The following is a 17,783-nucleotide window of genomic DNA, read 5'->3' on the forward strand; positions in this document are numbered from 1 at the left end:
GAATATTATATAATTATATATATTTGTTAATTATTTTTTATTCATTTTATTATATATATATATATATATCTTTATAAGAAATATGAATGAACATAAAACAATATACTGATTTTTGTTTTTCTTAAAATTTACAAACGTTTAAATACAAAATATTTCAGAAAATTTAGTAATATTTGATAATATTATTATTATTAATGTATATTAGATATCTATTTAATAAATCTATTTTTATTTTATTTTAATTTCATTACTAGTTACTTTTTATAAACTAGTTGTTCTAGTTATTTAGATATTATTTATTTTTATTTATTTATTATTTTTAGTTATTTTGAAATTATCGTATTATTATTTATTGATTAAGAAATATTATTCTTTTAATAAATAAATAATTTAATTTAATAAATATTAATCTGAAAAAATATTGATAAATTCTATTTAATTTAATTCAAATCAATTACATTAAATTTATTAAATTTACATTAAATCATTTAATATTAATTATTAATTAAATAATAAATATTAATTGAATAAAAAAGTTGATAATAGAATTATCAAATATGTAAATACAATGAAAAAAATTTTTAAATATTACTAAACGTTTCAAAAATCATAAATTGAATATATATATGTATATATGTATATATACATCAAATGACAATATGTAATATAACCTCTTTTTTAGTAGCAGTAAAAGGTAAGAAAAAATATTAATGAATAAAGGAATTGAAAAATACTCGATGTTGAAATAGAAGTTTTATTAAAATATTATTATAACTAATAAGATAAATTATAAATATAAAATAATAGTGAAATATATACAATATATTTTTATTTCAGAAAATGCTATCTTTGATTAGATATCTAAATAATCGTAAATTTTTGAGTCTTATTTGTATTCCTATTGCTGCTGTTGGATATTATATAGAAGGACTTCTATCTGATCGTTATACACCTCCAACTGCACCAATAATGGAGCAACGTGAAGAAAGATTATTAGCCAATATGAATTCTATGCCTGATGAAAAAAGGCATTCTCCATTGGAAATTAATCTTCCACCATCATTATCTGTATAATTATTAGTATAAACTAAGTATATAATCAGAAAAATGTATAATATAAAGAAAAAATTTAGTTCCAATCATATAAAATCAAAAATATAATTTTAATATGATTATTATATTTTATTAATATGATTTAATAAAAATTAGTACAATAATTAATTTTATCGATAAGAATTAAGTTATGAAAAAATTGGTATATTTTTTAAACGATTATTCCAAATTTGTATACAACAGTATGGTGATAAACTTTTCCAGGTTCAAGTATACTATTAGGAAAATTTTCCTACAAATAATATAAAAGTATTAGTTTGAAATATCTGTAAATTTTAATTAAATCGTCTGTCAACAGTCTGGTCTGTTTTAAATTTTAATAATAATATGTTTGTTTTTATATGTAATATGTTTTTTAATATGTAAAATAATATTTCTGTACTTACATGATTAATCGCATTCGGATAATTTTGCGTTTCTAAACAGAACGCAGCATGTTTAAAATATTCGCTTCCATTCTTTCCTCGAACACCTGTACTATTAGATTCAGGAAGAAAGTTAGCGGTATAAAATTGTATTCCAGGTTGGTTTGAAAAAACTTTTAAATATCTGCCAGAAGTCGGATGTAAAACGGTAGCAACTAGATTTTTTTCATTTTCAGTATCGTTCATCGTTAAACAAAAATTATAATCGTAACCACCTCCTGGTACTTTATCAATGACATCTCCAAGTATGGTTGAGTTTCTCAAGTCCATTACAGAATCATCGACAGAACGAATTTCTCCAGTGGGAATACTTTCGGTATCGGTGACTGTCCAGTGATCCGCATTTATAGTAAATTGATGTTTATATAATTCACACGCGTTACCAGTCTGAAATTTATTCAATCAGAGGTAATTATAAGATGAATTATGATGTACTAAAAGAAATAAATCTTGCATGTGAATGTTAACATTTAATGATAAAATTTTTCTACGTTTGAATGATAAAATAATAAATAAAATAATGAATTTTTAAATATTGGTTTACGAACATGACCAGCTAAATTGAAGTAACTATGATTAGTTAAGTTAATAGGAGTAGCTTTGGTAACGAAAACTTTCATTTCAATGCATAATTCTCCATCTTTGGTTAATTGAAAAATGACTGAAGCTATGGCATCTCCAGGATAACCTTCATCACCGTCTTCACTTAATAAAGACAATACAAGTTGATTATATTGAACATCCGCATGCCATATTTTTGAATTCCAACCCTTAGTACCACCATGAAGATGATTTTGTCTTTCATTCTTAGTTAAATGATATTTTTTCCCCTTTAGAGTAAATTCTCCTTTTTTTATACGATTCGCAACTCTTCCTATTGTCGCGCCAAAATATGGATTATAAGGCATCATATATTCTATAAAAAAAATTGGATTAAATATAATATTAATAAAATTTAAATATATTTTTTATTTAAAACAAAAAAAAATAAAAGAAGAAATAATAAAAAATGAAATTAAAAAAATTTCATACATATAAAACATATTTTAATTATTGTGTATATTACGTATTTTATCATTGTTTCATTAATATTATGAAAAATAAGTTAAATAATATAAAGATAGTTGGAAAAATTTAACTTATACCTTCTATGCTATCAAAACCCAAGACGATGTCTGCTATATTTCCATATTTATCTGGTATTCTGATAGATGTTATCGTCGCACCATACGTTATAATATCTACTTCTTGACCTACTTTGTTTTTTAAAGTATATTTTTCTATGCTTCGATTACCGATACATCCCCATTGTACAACAGATATTAACTCTTTACCGTCCGAATCCATAATCGATCTATGCAATACAAAATTAAATGAACTTATATACAATACAAAATGAAATGTACATGAAATTCGTTTAACTGAATCGAAACTAATACTCGACTTACATACATATGCTGCGCGATATTTCATGCGTATGTGTTATAATTGTGTTACGATTGAAGATTAAACTTAGATAGGATAATAAAGTATAAATATAATATAACTGAAAAAATTCAACAACAAAAGATTTGTAATAACAATCTCATTCCAAGATTTTATGGTCTATCTATAATTTTATTGTTTTAACTTATTTATAACTTAATTTAAATGAATTCTGCGAATTGAAATTGGTTTGAATTAAATCTAGATAATTATAAAAAAATGAGACTCAATATCATGTAAATAATTTACAATTAATCTTACTTTCATGATTTGCTTTTTATGTTTATTTATAAAATTAAATATATTCTTACTTGAGTAATAGAAGAACTATTACGACTATATAATGAGGAAATTGCATTGACATAGCTACTAGCAATACCGTAACGAAGTTATTTAAACACTGGAACTTTTGAAAGGCTTGTCTTATATATATATTATAAATTTAAAAATCTTGTATCATGATATATATAAATTGTATATATTTTATTTTTACATCTTAAAATTATTTCATCTAGGTAAAAGGTATATTAAAAATAGATATAAAAATTAGAAAAATGACAAGAGATGCAATTTATATATTAAATATATATGTTAAATATATAAAGTATAATACAACAATTATACAATTTTTATTTTTTTTATTTAATTAATATGTCATATTATTTATATAATTTATATCACTATAAAAAAATTTATCTAATTAATCTTTTTTCTTTATCTTATAAAATACTGATTCGAACATATAAGCATATATATATATATACATATATATACATATATATTACTTACGTATATAAATGTTTACGAATACAATCATGCGAGAATTTTTTTATTCTATATCTTATATTGCAAAAATTTTCTAATAAACAAGTTGCTATGAATTTCAGATTCCCTCCTCCTCTCTCAATAGTATTATTGATTTGCTGTATTTTTCTAAATAAGAACAACATTTTTCTGTAATCTTAGTACTTGACATTTCTCTGATATCTGAAACAAAGGAAACTCTCATATTTATTATTTATCGAATAAATTAATAAATTTTATTATCATGGTTTGTTTTTAATGATTTCGTTTAGTTATTGAGATATGTTCTTTTTTTCACGATTATTGTTAAATAGTTTTGGAATTTTAAGATAAATAATTATATCGATGATGCAAAATTTTACAAATCTATAGATCAACGTTGTAATTCAATATTTTTCTTTTATTCGAGGTTACTGATTGTATCTATACGTATACACATGCATATTATGTATTCTAGTACTCGTGGAAAAAAACTGTACATATGAAAAAACTTTATTACGTACATAAAACTTACAATATATTAATTTATTGAATCAATTTATTAAAATTGATTTATTTAAATTTATTTTCTAATTTAATGTTTCAGATATGAAAAATTATAATTAATTTATTTTTAATAAATTTGAATTTTAATTATTAATATTTATTTTATTTATTATCTATATTATAAGTTTAACGATAAATATATGTTTATTAAATAATAAATATGAATATAATGCTCTTTTTAATTAATAAATAAGTTTTAACGATAAAGAAATATATATTAAATAATAGATATGAATACGATGTCCTTTTTTTTTATTGTTTTGTTTTTATTTTAATAAATAACAGAAATCAAGTCATTCTAAAAAAAAAACAGTTATTTTTATTAATATATAAATTTTTAAGAAGATATAATAATGTTTTAAAATCATGTTAATTGAAAGACAAAAAAATAGAATAGATAATTTTCATACTTCAAAGTTATTTATTTCTGTATAGTTTTTTTTTTCTTTTCTCTTTAATCAGTTTTTATAGTTATTTCTAAGAATATCTACTCATATTGTTTTATTAAAAAGTTAAAATTATTTCAATAACATAATTTTTCTAAAAATAAAATAAAATATTATATTTATAAAATAACATAAATTTAAAATAAAAAAAATGGATTTGGCTAAGATATTATATAAAATAATAATATATAAGATATAAATTAGATGGTTGTTTTTTTATAATCACAGGATTATGTATACAGGAATAAATTCATGAGATATTTTTGTAGGATTGATTCTGAGAAAAAATAAATACAAAAATTGATGTAAAAATGTTAATTGATTATTTATTAAGTTAAACCTATTTTAAATTTGCGTTAGATGAAACGAAACGAAGATAGAACGATGTTGCGTTATGTGATAGAAATAAAATTGTCTCTCGTTCTATCTCTATCTTGTTTCGTCTCATGCAAATTTAAATTTATAACTTAATAAATAAGTTTCAATCGATATTTTGTATACCAATTTTCGTATTTATTATGGCTTCTACAATCCATCCTTCAAGAAGAGATCCATGAATATATCAATTTTATATATATAAATAATATACAATGGAGTAAGAATGATAATGATGGTACAGTATAGAGGCGCTACCATCGTTTAAAACTAAAAAAGGAGTAGGAGATATCTGGATGCTATTGGTCGTGTATATTACGCATCGTAGTTTCCTTGAATTGTGTCGCATATTTGTGTCAATTTGTGCACGAATCAAGTTGTGTACGCTAAGGAGTTGTTTGTTCTTTGTTCTATAACCGCGTTCTAGTGTATTTGCAAGAGTCACGTAAGAAGTATACGTGAACAAAGTAAGCCTTTGACCATACGCAATTTGTGGACTAAAACTTTAATTTTCTTTTATGTGCTATAAGAATAAACATTAACTGTATTCCTATTTTGTTAGTATTGTTATTGATCATTATTCAATTACAGTTTTTATAAAAATTTGATTATTCAAATAAACCGAATCATTCGATTATCTTAATTTTTATACGTGGCACGCGACGGTGACTCAACCGTTGAAAGCAAACGTGAAGTACTTACAGCGCCAGTGAATTTCTACCATAATAGAACTTTTTCTTTAATACGTATCTGTTTCTCTCTCTTGTTCCTCTGTTTCCTTTTTTTATTATTCTTTATTTTTTTAATGGTATATGTATAATAGTATATTAATTCTAACGTTATTCTTAATCTATGTTGATAAAAAAATTGAAATACTGAGAATTAGTTTTTTAAGTACTATTAAAATTGAAGCAAAATCTAAACTGTTAAAAAAAACGTGGGTGAAACAAGTGAAAATTGAGACTATTTATGCAAGATTCATCAATACTACAAATTTCTCGAATAACAAAAGAATCTAAGATGGGTTTGGGAAACAAGGTATGTCATAATATTTAAAATTATTATTTTTGCCAAATTATAATTTTGAACATTTTCTTCGCTCTTCATATAAAATATTTAAATTTAATATCATAATTTTATTATTATTATGAAATATGATTATAATAATATCATCATTATATCCATTCCATTTTTAAAGATTACAATTTTTGTATTTATATATTTATTAAAAAATAAAAGAAATAAAAATTTTTAAAATATATTTTATATAGATTACATTTATTTATCAAAAAAATGAAAATAGATATCTTATTTCTTATAAAATTTTTTATAAATAATTACAAATCTTGAATTTCTTTTTCTTATTATGATAAATTTTTTTTTAAATTCATAATATTTATGATTTATCAAAAGAGATATCTACTTTTGATAGATATCTATTTTCATTTTTTTGATAAATAAATGTAATCTATAAAATATATTTTAAAAATTTTTATTTTTTTTATTTTTTAATAAATATATAAATAAAAAAATTGTAATCTTTAAAAATGGAATGGATATAATGATATTATTATAATCATATTTCATAATAATAATAAAATTGACTAAAATATATAATTTACATAATATGTAAGACAATAAATAAATAAAAAGTTCATATTATGTTTTTTATATTTAATTATAATTATGTATTTATTTAAAATTATGAAATCAAAATATTTTTTTTGATTTGATTTGATTACAAAATATTTGTAATCAATGTATTTACAAATATATATTTATTAAATTATAAAACATTTAAAATTTTTTAAATATATTTTTTAATATAAATATTCATATAAGATAGATACAAGTAAGATAGATAAGATAGATAACTTTAATACAATTAAAATTTTTTATAAATTCTTTCACTTATTAAAATAGTAATATTACGATGAATTGTAATATTAAAAACAAAAAATAAGTTTAACAATATCATTTGCTTCTTTATCATTGTTTTTCATTTCCGTTTTCTTTCATTTAGCTGCTAATAGATAAATAGATAATATCTATTTTACTTATACTTCGATAATTATCATAAAATGTATATTGTTAATATATTTTATAAAGTATTTAAAATTATATCTTTAAAAAATAATGAAATAAATATTATTTGACTTATTAAAAAAAAATAATTAAAACAATAATTTTTTGTATGAAATAAAAATATATATGCTTAAATTTAATATTTCATTTTTAAAATTTGTATTTTCTTCTTTATTTTCTTTATTTTTTATTTCTTTTTTTTATTTTGCATAACATTTGATAATATATTATAAATACTTATTGCTTATTAATAATACAATATTTTTATAATAATACAATTCTTTGAACATAAAAGAACTTACCATTTACAGTTTGGTTTATTCCGTATTTTGTAGTTGTTACTTAATCCCTAAATCTAGCAGAATTATATTATCGAGATTATATTATCAGAATTATATTACTTCTAATATAATTCTTTTATCTCGAATCTTAATAACTCACTAGCTGTGTCCAATGATTATATAATCAAAAATTGTTAATTGCAGGGAAAGTTTTCGATAGTCTTTTATCTGAATGTTGATTAAATTTACGTAGATATACAATAAAGATATGATGCGAATAATAATTATTGATAAGATCAAAAATCTGACATATTTTTTTAATGTCTAAATGAAATTCATAAAATATGAAAATTTGAATTTTTTATTAAATTATTTTTTACGTTAAACATTTGATTAATGTTAATATATATAGAATTAGTCATAATAATTAAATTCTGTTTTATTGATTAAATTATTATACTTATGAATATTTTTATTATTTCACAATTTGCCAATAATTGTTATAAATAAATATAAATCATTATAATTTTTACATGAAAATGAAAATGATATTGTAATGTTCAATATAAGAAACGATAATCCATAATCTTTTATTTTAAATTTTATTATGTCAAATTACGAAGCAGACGAAGAATTGTAGTGATATCGGGCATATCTATATCGAACGTAAAAACATTGAAATAATAAAATAATAAATTGTCTCTCTTAAACCGAGATAAAAAAAACAGACAAATATCAATTAATGAAGTGATTATTTGATCGAATGTAACGTTGCATCCTTCGATAAACGAGTTATTTAACAAATCAAATGATCAAATCTGTTAAATAATGTTTATATACTTATATATATAAATAAAAAAATCGAATTGTGTAAAGTCTAATACATAAATGTCGATTCTATCTATTTTTTGTTTCGCGTGTTTGTTTTTTATCGTACATACATCCGTCGCGTCGCGTCGCGTTACAGAGAAGTGATCGCGTAGTGCATGTATACGTAGAACGAAATATCGATCGTTATTTTCGCGCAAGTCTCACAACGCATGCACTCACTGTGATGGTAACGATGCGATACTCTTGCTGGGTGAATTTGAACATACAGTTTGGCATATTCACGATAGTAGTATTCCAAAGAATTCACTTATTTCGACATCGTGTCGCGTCCACGGCATCTCATCGAAACGTCGCGTTTCGCGACTTTAGGCGATCGTGGGGCCTCTTATACCTACGAGGGAGAACGACGGGAAATAAAACATAAAAGGCAGCCCTTCTCGTGGGTATGCTATGATGATTCAAAATAATATATTGTAACTATAGAATTATTTCCACAATCGAACGTTCAATTAATTATGTTAGAAAAAAAAAATAAACGAAAGTATAAAATATAAAAGCATGTAAAATATTTTAAATATCTAAATAAAAGTAATAATAAAAAACATATAGAAGATAAATGCAGAATATAGATATGATCAGCTTTTGCCGGCTGAAATTCTGTTCTAATCTTATTGTTAATTCTTTTGTTAATTTATTTAGTCGGCTTATTATAGAACGGAATGTTGAATCTTATCTTATCAATTTATAAAATTTTATTATCATATGAATAAAATTTTATGTTTTTTATTTAACATTTTAACTGTTACTAATTATTATTATTAATTGAAATTTCAATTTATTCAACACTAATTAAAATAATATATAATAATTCATATCAAATAATTATAATGAAATAATTTTTTAATAGTAATAAAAATAGAAAAGTAATTAAAAATTCGACAATTTGGTTAGGTTTGATATTGCTTTTTGGCTTCAAATGTACGATTGTATCATAATATGTTTTATTCACTGTTAAACTTATTGTTGTGCTACGTTAAGATATAAACAATTAATCAAATTAACAAGATTAACAAGATATAAACAATAATTTAAATCTATTTAAAATTCATTGTCATTTTCTCTATGATATGTTACATATATGTATATATATATCTCTTAAATTATTAAGAGATTATTTGTGTTTATTATCTTTGTTTCCTTTATATTAGATGTCTGAGGAGAATCCGGAGATGCGGGAAATGGCAGCGCGTATTTGTCGCGATTATCTTCATGGAGTTTGGAAACACGTTACCGCGGAAAACATCATATTGAAACGTATCAGGTTTGTATCGCATTGAACATTTTCTATATTTCTTCTATGATACTTTTTTCATTTCTTTTTATTTCTCATTATTTGGTATCAATTTCAAAATTCTTTGACGTTTGTGTGGTTTCTTGTTATCTGTTTCCGTGTACGATTCAAAGAAAGAAATTGAGACTTAGAGTAATTGTAAACTATCAAGCACTTAATACGTTGTGCTACATAATAATCGTACGAGTAAGCCATACGAAACGTCAATCAATCGTTTTCTAATTTGAATTCTACTATAAAGTATGCATTTTTAGAACACTATTCCTGTTTCAATATAAAATTTTATACACGTATAGTATATGATATAATGTATGTATGTGTGTGTGTTGTGTAATATGATGTAACAATGATAATGATAATAAATTGTTTAATAATAAATGATAAAATTTATAATATTATATATATATATAAAACTTATACATAATATCCATATAAATATAATATATATATATACATACACACATTTGTTTTTTTCAAATGTTTTCTAAAGCTAGCTATGATCCGCATATCGTATCATTATTGCATATCAAGAAGAATTGAAGAACAATCATTGCATATTAAAAAAACAGACAACATATTCAATGGTTATACAATACGCGGATGTGCAAGTGAATATTTGAGCTAAGATATCACAAGATCAAGAAAATTTTTCTAAAAAGAAAAAAAAAATATATATATATATATATATTTTACAGTGGTGGGTTAAGCAATTGGTTGTACAACGTCCAATTACCAGATGAAACTGTCCCGATTCGAGGTGAGCCTCGGCAAGTTTTGTTACGATTGTATGGTCAAATACATGGAGAAAGAGCTTTGGAAGGATTGATCACCGAATCGGTGATCTTCACATTATTGTCGGAAAGGCGGCTTGGACCCAAATTACACGGTATATTTCCCGGCGGTCGAATAGAAGAATATATACCGGCAAGACCGTTGCTTACCAAAGAATTGGCGGATCCGACCTTGAGCTGTATGATCGCTGAAAAAATGGCGCAGATTCATTGCATGCAAGTTCCCATAAGCAAAGAGCCAACTTGGCTTTGGGATACTATGGCTAAATGGTTAGATACGACTAAAGATATTTTAGAGAACATTGAAGATATAGATGTCCGGCATTTGAAGAGCGTGAACATGATACGAATAATTGATTTAGATCACGAGATTAAATGGTTCAGGTAAGATGATAACGTCATAAGGAAAAGAGAAGTAAATTAAAAAGTCGAATAAATTAATCCTTTAACGCCCAGATAATTGTGAGACTTGTTATATTTATAATTTCTTTTTTTTCTGAAACTTCCTTGTAAATAGATAAATGTTGAGTAAAGTTGGAACGTATTTCATAATTGATGAGTTTCTATTATCTGAACTGCGTATTCTTACTTATACATACGTATATTTTTTTGTATACCGTAAATAACGTTTATAAACGTTTTGCATTTAATTTATTGAAGGATAATATATAATATTCAATTTTAAAATATAAAATATTTAATTTTTAATAATAATAAAAATCATTTTTATTATGAATAAAGTAAAAAATATAATTAATGAATAATAATTTTATTCGAAATTTTTAAATTTAGTTAAAGTTTTTTTAAATGAATTTTTTTTTAAATAGCTATATTTTTTTGTAGCTATTGAATTGATTTTTGCTATATTGAATATAAAATAAGAAGAAATAATTCTAATTTTTTTAAATATCTATTCGAAATAATAATAATAAAAATCTCTACTATTAGAAATATTTGAATATTTGAATTGCCTTCTAATTAAACCTCTTAATGTTTTTAGATAAAAAAATTTAATTTTACTATATATTTTTAATTAAAATATTAATATTAAATCGATCTATAGAATTAATTATTTTAACGCATATTTCATAGATATAATGCTGGGTGTTAAAGAATAAAAAAAATACAAAATTTTTAAAAATTTTATTATTAGTTTTTAATGAAAAAAATAATATTGAAAAATATCAATATTATTACACTTTATTTTTATAATGAAAATCATGAAAATAATTTTTACTATTTTTAAAATATAATCGAACATTTTATATTAATATATAATTTTCTTGGTACATAATGTATGTTTGTCTTTTTGAAATTTCCATGTAAATAAGAAAATGTCGGACAAAGTCGAGACGTATTTCATCACATGTGAGAAACACAAGATTTATTCTTCTTTTTAGTATTCTTCAAACATAAACTTGAAATCGATAGATGACTATAGGCAATTATATTAACATATACTCTAAATGTTTTGCATTTTCAATCCATGTTTAATATTGTATTGACTATAACATATATTTTCAATTATAAAATATTATGAGACTTGAATCGACTGTACAATATTTTTATAATTTAATTCATTTCTCAACTAAATATTAAGAAAATTTATATTATGAAAATTTAATTAAAAAAGAAATAATTTTTGAACGATTTATTTTAAAAAGTATCCCTCACAAGAAACAAAAGAACAATAAGAAATAAAGAAACACGAAACAAATGATGAAAAAAAATAATATGAAAGATAATATGAAAGAATATTGAGTTTCTTAATCTATAGATATGTCTATAGGGTATTTTATCATAAATGAAATACAAATTCCTGTCTAAAGAAGTTAAATATTACTGTGATAAAATTTACACACTTCTAAAATAAGTTGCCGCGATGCAATACTGGGTGTTAAAGAATTAACGTGGTAGTTAAATAGGATTGGATATTATCGAAATAAATTTTGATTCAAATAATTATTCAAACAAAATTTTTATTTTACTTTTTATCTGCTATATTATTTGTATATGTATTTTTTTTATAAATAATAATTTATTTTATTATTATATTTTAAAGATAAATTATTTTAATATTTATTATTTTATTTAACTACTTGTCATTTGATTTTACTAAGATAAAAATGTACAAAAAATTTCTTAAAGATGAAATGATTTTCGCAGAATTACTACATTTTAAAATCATTTTTCTTTTTATTAAATATATTTTTTTTTGTATTTTCTGAATTTATAAAATCTTATTTTTAAATAAGGTTTTAAAATTTATTTAATATATATTTTTATTAAATAAATTTATTTTATTATTTTATTTGAAATAATTATGAAGTTTTATTTGTTATTTTTATTTAAATAAAAAGTATTTAATCTTACAGTTAACTCACACATACATATATACATATATACAATTATGTATATATATATATATATATACACAATTGTATTTATCTATATTGTTATTTTAAGAAATATTTTAAGAAACATTTTTTTCTAGATCACTTGCAACGCGACATAAATATCCAGTTGTATTTTGCCATAATGATATGCAAGAGGGTAATATATTGCTGCGACAAAATACGCGGAAACCAGAACTTGTTCTTATCGACTTTGAATACTGTTCTTATAATTATCGGGCATTTGACATAGCAAATCACTTTGTGGAATGGCAATATGATTATACGGCAGCGGAATATCCTTTCTTTCACGAACGCACAGGATCTGGTCCTACAAAAGAGCAAAAGGTAAGTGTTGGAGTATTGCATTTCTCGAAACATTTGCAAAGACATAATAACGGTAAGATCGTCGCGTTTTGTTATTCTCAATTTTATCATTTAACTTGTCTTGCGCCCTCGTAAAGTCGAACAAACGAAGTATTGCAAGAAAGTCTCTCGTTATCTTTATCGTTAATTACATTGCATTTGTTATATGATTATATTTTTATTAGATTGATTTTTAATTTAATAATATTGATTAAATCGTATCAATCAATGCATTAAATTTGCATTTCTATTTTAAACGAAGATATTTAATATATTTAAAAAAAATAATAATAAAATACAAATAGAAAAAAGATCACAAATAACGATAAAAATATTTATTTCATTTTTATAAAAATATATTTCACTCTCTATTGAATTAAATCGTGAAATATTCATATATATTATAAATAATAGATCGGTTCCATTTTTAAATTTCATTTTTTTTCATAATAGAATAATTTTATATGCGTAATATAATATGCATCGCGGAGCAAAATTTATTTCGTTGAAAAAATTTAAATTAACATATTCATCTATATCATAACCTATAAATTCCCTTTTTCCATTTAAACCATTATTGCCGCTATTATACTATCATCGTACCTTGTAGCTGTTATAATTGCCATCATCACCGTCGTCGTCGCTGTCGTCACTGTCACCGTTGCCGTCGTCGTAGTTATTACTTATTCAATTACCTTTCTCACATTTTCTTCTTTTCTCTTTGCCTTTCTCCTGTTTTCCTTTCATTCTTTCTAAGGTTGAAAAATTAAAAGCGCAAGACCAAGTTTGATCGTATGCGATGCGTAAAATCGTACATACCTCTATATGTACTCGGTCAAAAGCAAGAGTTCGAGAGTTAAACGAGAGCAGATCGAGGACTGCTTGGCGTGTGCTGCGTGTGTATATATTAGTTTCACAGGACCACAATTCGGTGAGACAAGGCTGATGCCTGCGATCGGCTAATCGGAATAATGGGGACAGCAATATCGATCTGTGCCAGTGCTATGGATCCTGTCTTGCACATTGTGGAACCAAGAACAAGCGGTGCCATCACCTTTGCAACATCAGTCCCGTACCTGCGCATCTACGACTCTAGAGTACTTCTACACGTACTCTCGATAGTCGATCCATAATCTACATTACTCGATAAATGTACAGTGTCTTATGGGTGGTAAAATCGCGTTATTTCCAATTATATAAGACACTTTTCTCACATCGCATTCAAATATCCGTCTACCATATTCAATTAGAATATCCCTATGAACGCATGTTTATTCCGATTGCAATTGCCTCGATTTTTCAGACCGTTTTTATCTTCGAAATTATTTTTCGTTGTAGATATATTATTCTCTTTACAGAAAAGAATTTTAAAATTTATCTTGTATCTCATACATATCTCAATGTATACATATGGATATACATATATTTTTGATTAACGTATATATATATATATATATATATACGTTATATATGTGTATATATATATACACATGTTTATATGTATATCAATTTCTATTTGTTTAAATTTAACTTTCAATTACTTATGATAATATAATATTATATGTTTAGTAATTTCATATTTATAATACTTTTATACCATTTAACGCAGCTCAACTTTGTAAGAAGTTACTTGAAAACAATCGGCAAAGAAGGTCCGACGGAAGAGGAAAGAGTCATGATGGAAATCAAGATATTCTTTTTGGCTAGTCATTTGTTCTGGGGCCTTTGGAGTATCGTAAATGCGAAATTATCCGAAATTCCATTCGGATATTGGGTATGTATCAATCTATCTAGTGCTTATATTTTATTTAACTAAAAAAAATAAAATGTTTCACAAAAGATTGAACTTATAAAAAAATGTTTTAAAAATTGTTTGATATAAAGAGATACAATATGTGATATTAAAATGTGATTTTTTTTTTAAAATAAATGCATAAAAGTTATAAGATAACATATATTTTTTAAATGAAAATATATAATTTTTAATACACTAATCAATGTAATTCGTTATTTTCTATAAAAAAAATATTAAGCTATTTATATCATAAAATCACTAGTTTAGAAGATATTTTAATGTAAGTCTGTAACTTAATACTTTTTTTGTAAAAAATAACAAATTGTTTAATATACTAAAAATTATTTATTTCCACTTAAAAAAAAAATATATCACTTTTACATAAAATCTTCTATATATCCATTTACAGAAAAGTTATTATCTTGATATCTCTTCATGTTAAAGAAATTTTTAAAGATTTTTTATATTCTATAATTTCCATATTTTTTATAATTTGTTTTATTTTCATTGTTATAGGATTATGCTGTTTCGAGATTAAAAAATTATCAGTATTTGAAAGAAAAAATTACAGTTTGTGGATCACCAACAATCGATAACGTTGATATTGCTAAAAAAGAAACTGTAGTGGATTGAACAATGAAATTGAATACAGATTGTTACGATATAGAGATTTTTTTCTACAACGTGACAACAAATAACAAGTAAAAATCCGCTTGTAATTATCTTGTCAAAATCACGATTTATCATTATTTCGTGATACATCTGAGTGGCTTTTGAGAAAAAGCTGGAATGCGGTAAAATACAAAAACTAAAGAATAAATGAAAGAACAACTAACACCATACGTTCAACCGAAACAAAAGAAAGCGAAAAAAAAAGAAAGCGAAATAGAAAGTATAAAGGATAAGCATGCGATCGTAGGAAAAAGGAAGATGAAAAAGTATAAGAAAAAAGAAATGGAGGAACGATGCCTTACGACAAGATTGTTTATGCAAATTGTCATAAGCAATTCGGTTTCTTTCATGTCACTTTTATGATATACCACAGACATTTTATGTATGTGCTTTTGTGTATGTGTGCGTGTGAGTAGCGTGCGTGTATACTGTGGTAAATATTATTATATAACATCAACGAAAGAATTATCCCCTAATTTTTCATAATGTAGTTTCTTTACTTTATGATTGACGGTAAGGGACTACATAAGCAAGAAGGGTGTATCTCGTGGATAGCCTTGCCTTATAAATTGCAAATGTGATATAGGATAAGAAATATGTATGATATCGTCCTGACATCGTAAACGTTTCAGGGAATTGCTGCTCATCTTCCAAGACAGTCTTTTAATATTTTTAGCCAGATATTGGCAATCAAAGGCGTTGGATATTCCATCATTTTTTTAATTACGTTATACGTATATACATATAAATACATATATACATATACGCACATACATGCATAAACTATATGTATGCATGTATGTATGTATAAATATAAACTTGTACATAACTACGATTTTGTTGTACCTGGATTGAATCATTGCTACAACTAAAAAAAAATTTCATACGCTTAAGATTAAACAACAGCCACATCATACTTTTAATTGCATTTTGCGTGTATACATATATGTACTTAATTATGTTTGTCTCTTTTTGCATGAAACTAAAAACTTCATTCATACGAACAAACGAAAGTATAGTAATAAGCTGATCATCATTATCGAATGTATCTGCAATCAATGTTAATATCAGAGAAGATATCATTTATTGGTATTTTTCTTCGTATTTGCGTTTTATTTGTATTTCTTCTACCGTAATATCGCGTATTTTTCATTAATGCGACTCGGATTAACGAAGAACTATGAATATTTTAATAAAGTTGGAAGAAAAGACTTATATTTATTTTTTTGTTCCTATCATTTTTTCTCCTATGAATTTAATAATTTTTTTATTTAAATTCAAATTACATATTTTAATTACATTTAATTGATATTTTTTTTTAGAATAAATGTTTAAACGAAATAAATAGAAGTAAAAATGATTTTAGAAATTATAAAAGTTGGATTACAAAAATATTTGTTTTATAATCTTATTTTTCCAATTGTAAACAATTTCATTCTAATTCACTGTATAACATGAAAGAACATGACAGAGTTGATATGAAGAAAAATTATTTTTTTGATATTTGATATTATTATTTGTTTTAATATTATTAATTGTTTTATATATATTATTAATTGTTTGTTTACGTAAAATTTCTATTTCAAAATTTTTCTGTATCTTGATTTAAATATACATAAAATGCGATCATCTACTATTTTTTCAGAAAATTTCATAATCTGATGAAAGAATATTTGAAACAAAAATTAATCAGAAGTTAATAAGAATTAAGCAAGAAATTGCAATTTTAAAAATAGCAAAAATTGTTCTTGATAAAAAAATCAAAATATTTTTTTAAATAGAACTGTATATTTTTAACTTTGATATTGAGGGTGATGTTGAGACAAATTTAGTGATCTAGATACTATGGCCTTTGATGATATAACCTTGGCTTCAGAAATCGTTACGAATCGGTTGCCAGAATATTCGATCTAATTTGACGACGCATAACATTAACGTATTGAATTCAGACGAAAATAAAAAACGCACGTACAAAATTAGACAAATAAGATAGAATGTAATAGAATAGAATAAAATAGAAATTA

At 23.4% G+C, this 17,783-nt stretch overlaps 3 protein-coding genes across 15 annotated transcripts; 2 read left to right on the forward strand and 1 right to left on the reverse strand.

Annotated features, from left to right (window-relative positions):
• Window positions 1-738: 738 nt before the first annotated feature.
• On the reverse strand, window positions 739-5,460 carry LOC100865457 (galactose mutarotase). 9 transcript variants are annotated; one of them, XM_086907803.1, is made up of 7 exons: window positions 5,321-5,428; window positions 3,813-4,010; window positions 2,987-3,084; window positions 2,684-2,892; window positions 2,087-2,454; window positions 1,500-1,925; window positions 739-1,345 (listed from the first exon to the last, which is right to left on the reverse strand). In XM_086907803.1, exons 4-7 carry the CDS (start codon window positions 2,883-2,885, stop codon window positions 1,265-1,267), a joined length of 1,077 nt encoding a protein of 358 aa, XP_086763929.1. In that variant the 5' UTR covers window positions 2,886-2,892; window positions 2,987-3,084; window positions 3,813-4,010; window positions 5,321-5,428; the 3' UTR covers window positions 739-1,264. The 9 variants fall into 9 exon arrangements, with proteins under 9 accessions (XP_086763929.1, XP_086763923.1, XP_086763924.1 ...); XM_086907797.1 differs by lacking the exon at window positions 2,987-3,084 and having other exon boundaries at window positions 5,321-5,460; XM_086907798.1 differs by lacking the exons at window positions 2,987-3,084; window positions 5,321-5,428 and adding an exon at window positions 4,190-4,280.
• Window positions 841-1,221, forward strand: LOC100868317 (uncharacterized). Its single transcript, XM_003691201.4, has one exon. The coding sequence runs from the start codon at window positions 841-843 to the stop codon at window positions 1,072-1,074; it is 234 nt and encodes a 77-aa protein (XP_003691249.1). The 3' UTR covers window positions 1,075-1,221.
• Window positions 5,457-16,974, forward strand: LOC100872797 (choline/ethanolamine kinase). 5 transcript variants are annotated; one of them, XM_012495424.3, is made up of 6 exons: window positions 5,457-5,661; window positions 9,600-9,712; window positions 10,438-10,917; window positions 13,028-13,274; window positions 14,902-15,066; window positions 15,604-16,974. In XM_012495424.3, exons 2-6 carry the CDS (start codon window positions 9,600-9,602, stop codon window positions 15,718-15,720), a joined length of 1,122 nt encoding a protein of 373 aa, XP_012350878.2. In that variant the 5' UTR covers window positions 5,457-5,661; the 3' UTR covers window positions 15,721-16,974. The 5 variants fall into 5 exon arrangements, 3 of the variants coding, with proteins under 3 accessions (XP_012350878.2, XP_086763930.1, XP_012350877.2); XM_086907804.1 differs by having other exon boundaries at window positions 5,461-6,232; XR_015291964.1 differs by having other exon boundaries at window positions 5,470-6,232; window positions 13,028-14,444; window positions 15,604-15,694.
• Window positions 16,975-17,783: the final 809 nt, after the last annotated feature.

This window comes from Apis florea, unplaced genomic scaffold (assembly GCF_048593485.1).
Source record: "Apis florea isolate Af1SG1 unplaced genomic scaffold, ASM4859348v1 contig_2899_pilon, whole genome shotgun sequence".
Taxonomy (NCBI): domain Eukaryota; kingdom Metazoa; phylum Arthropoda; class Insecta; order Hymenoptera; family Apidae; genus Apis; species Apis florea.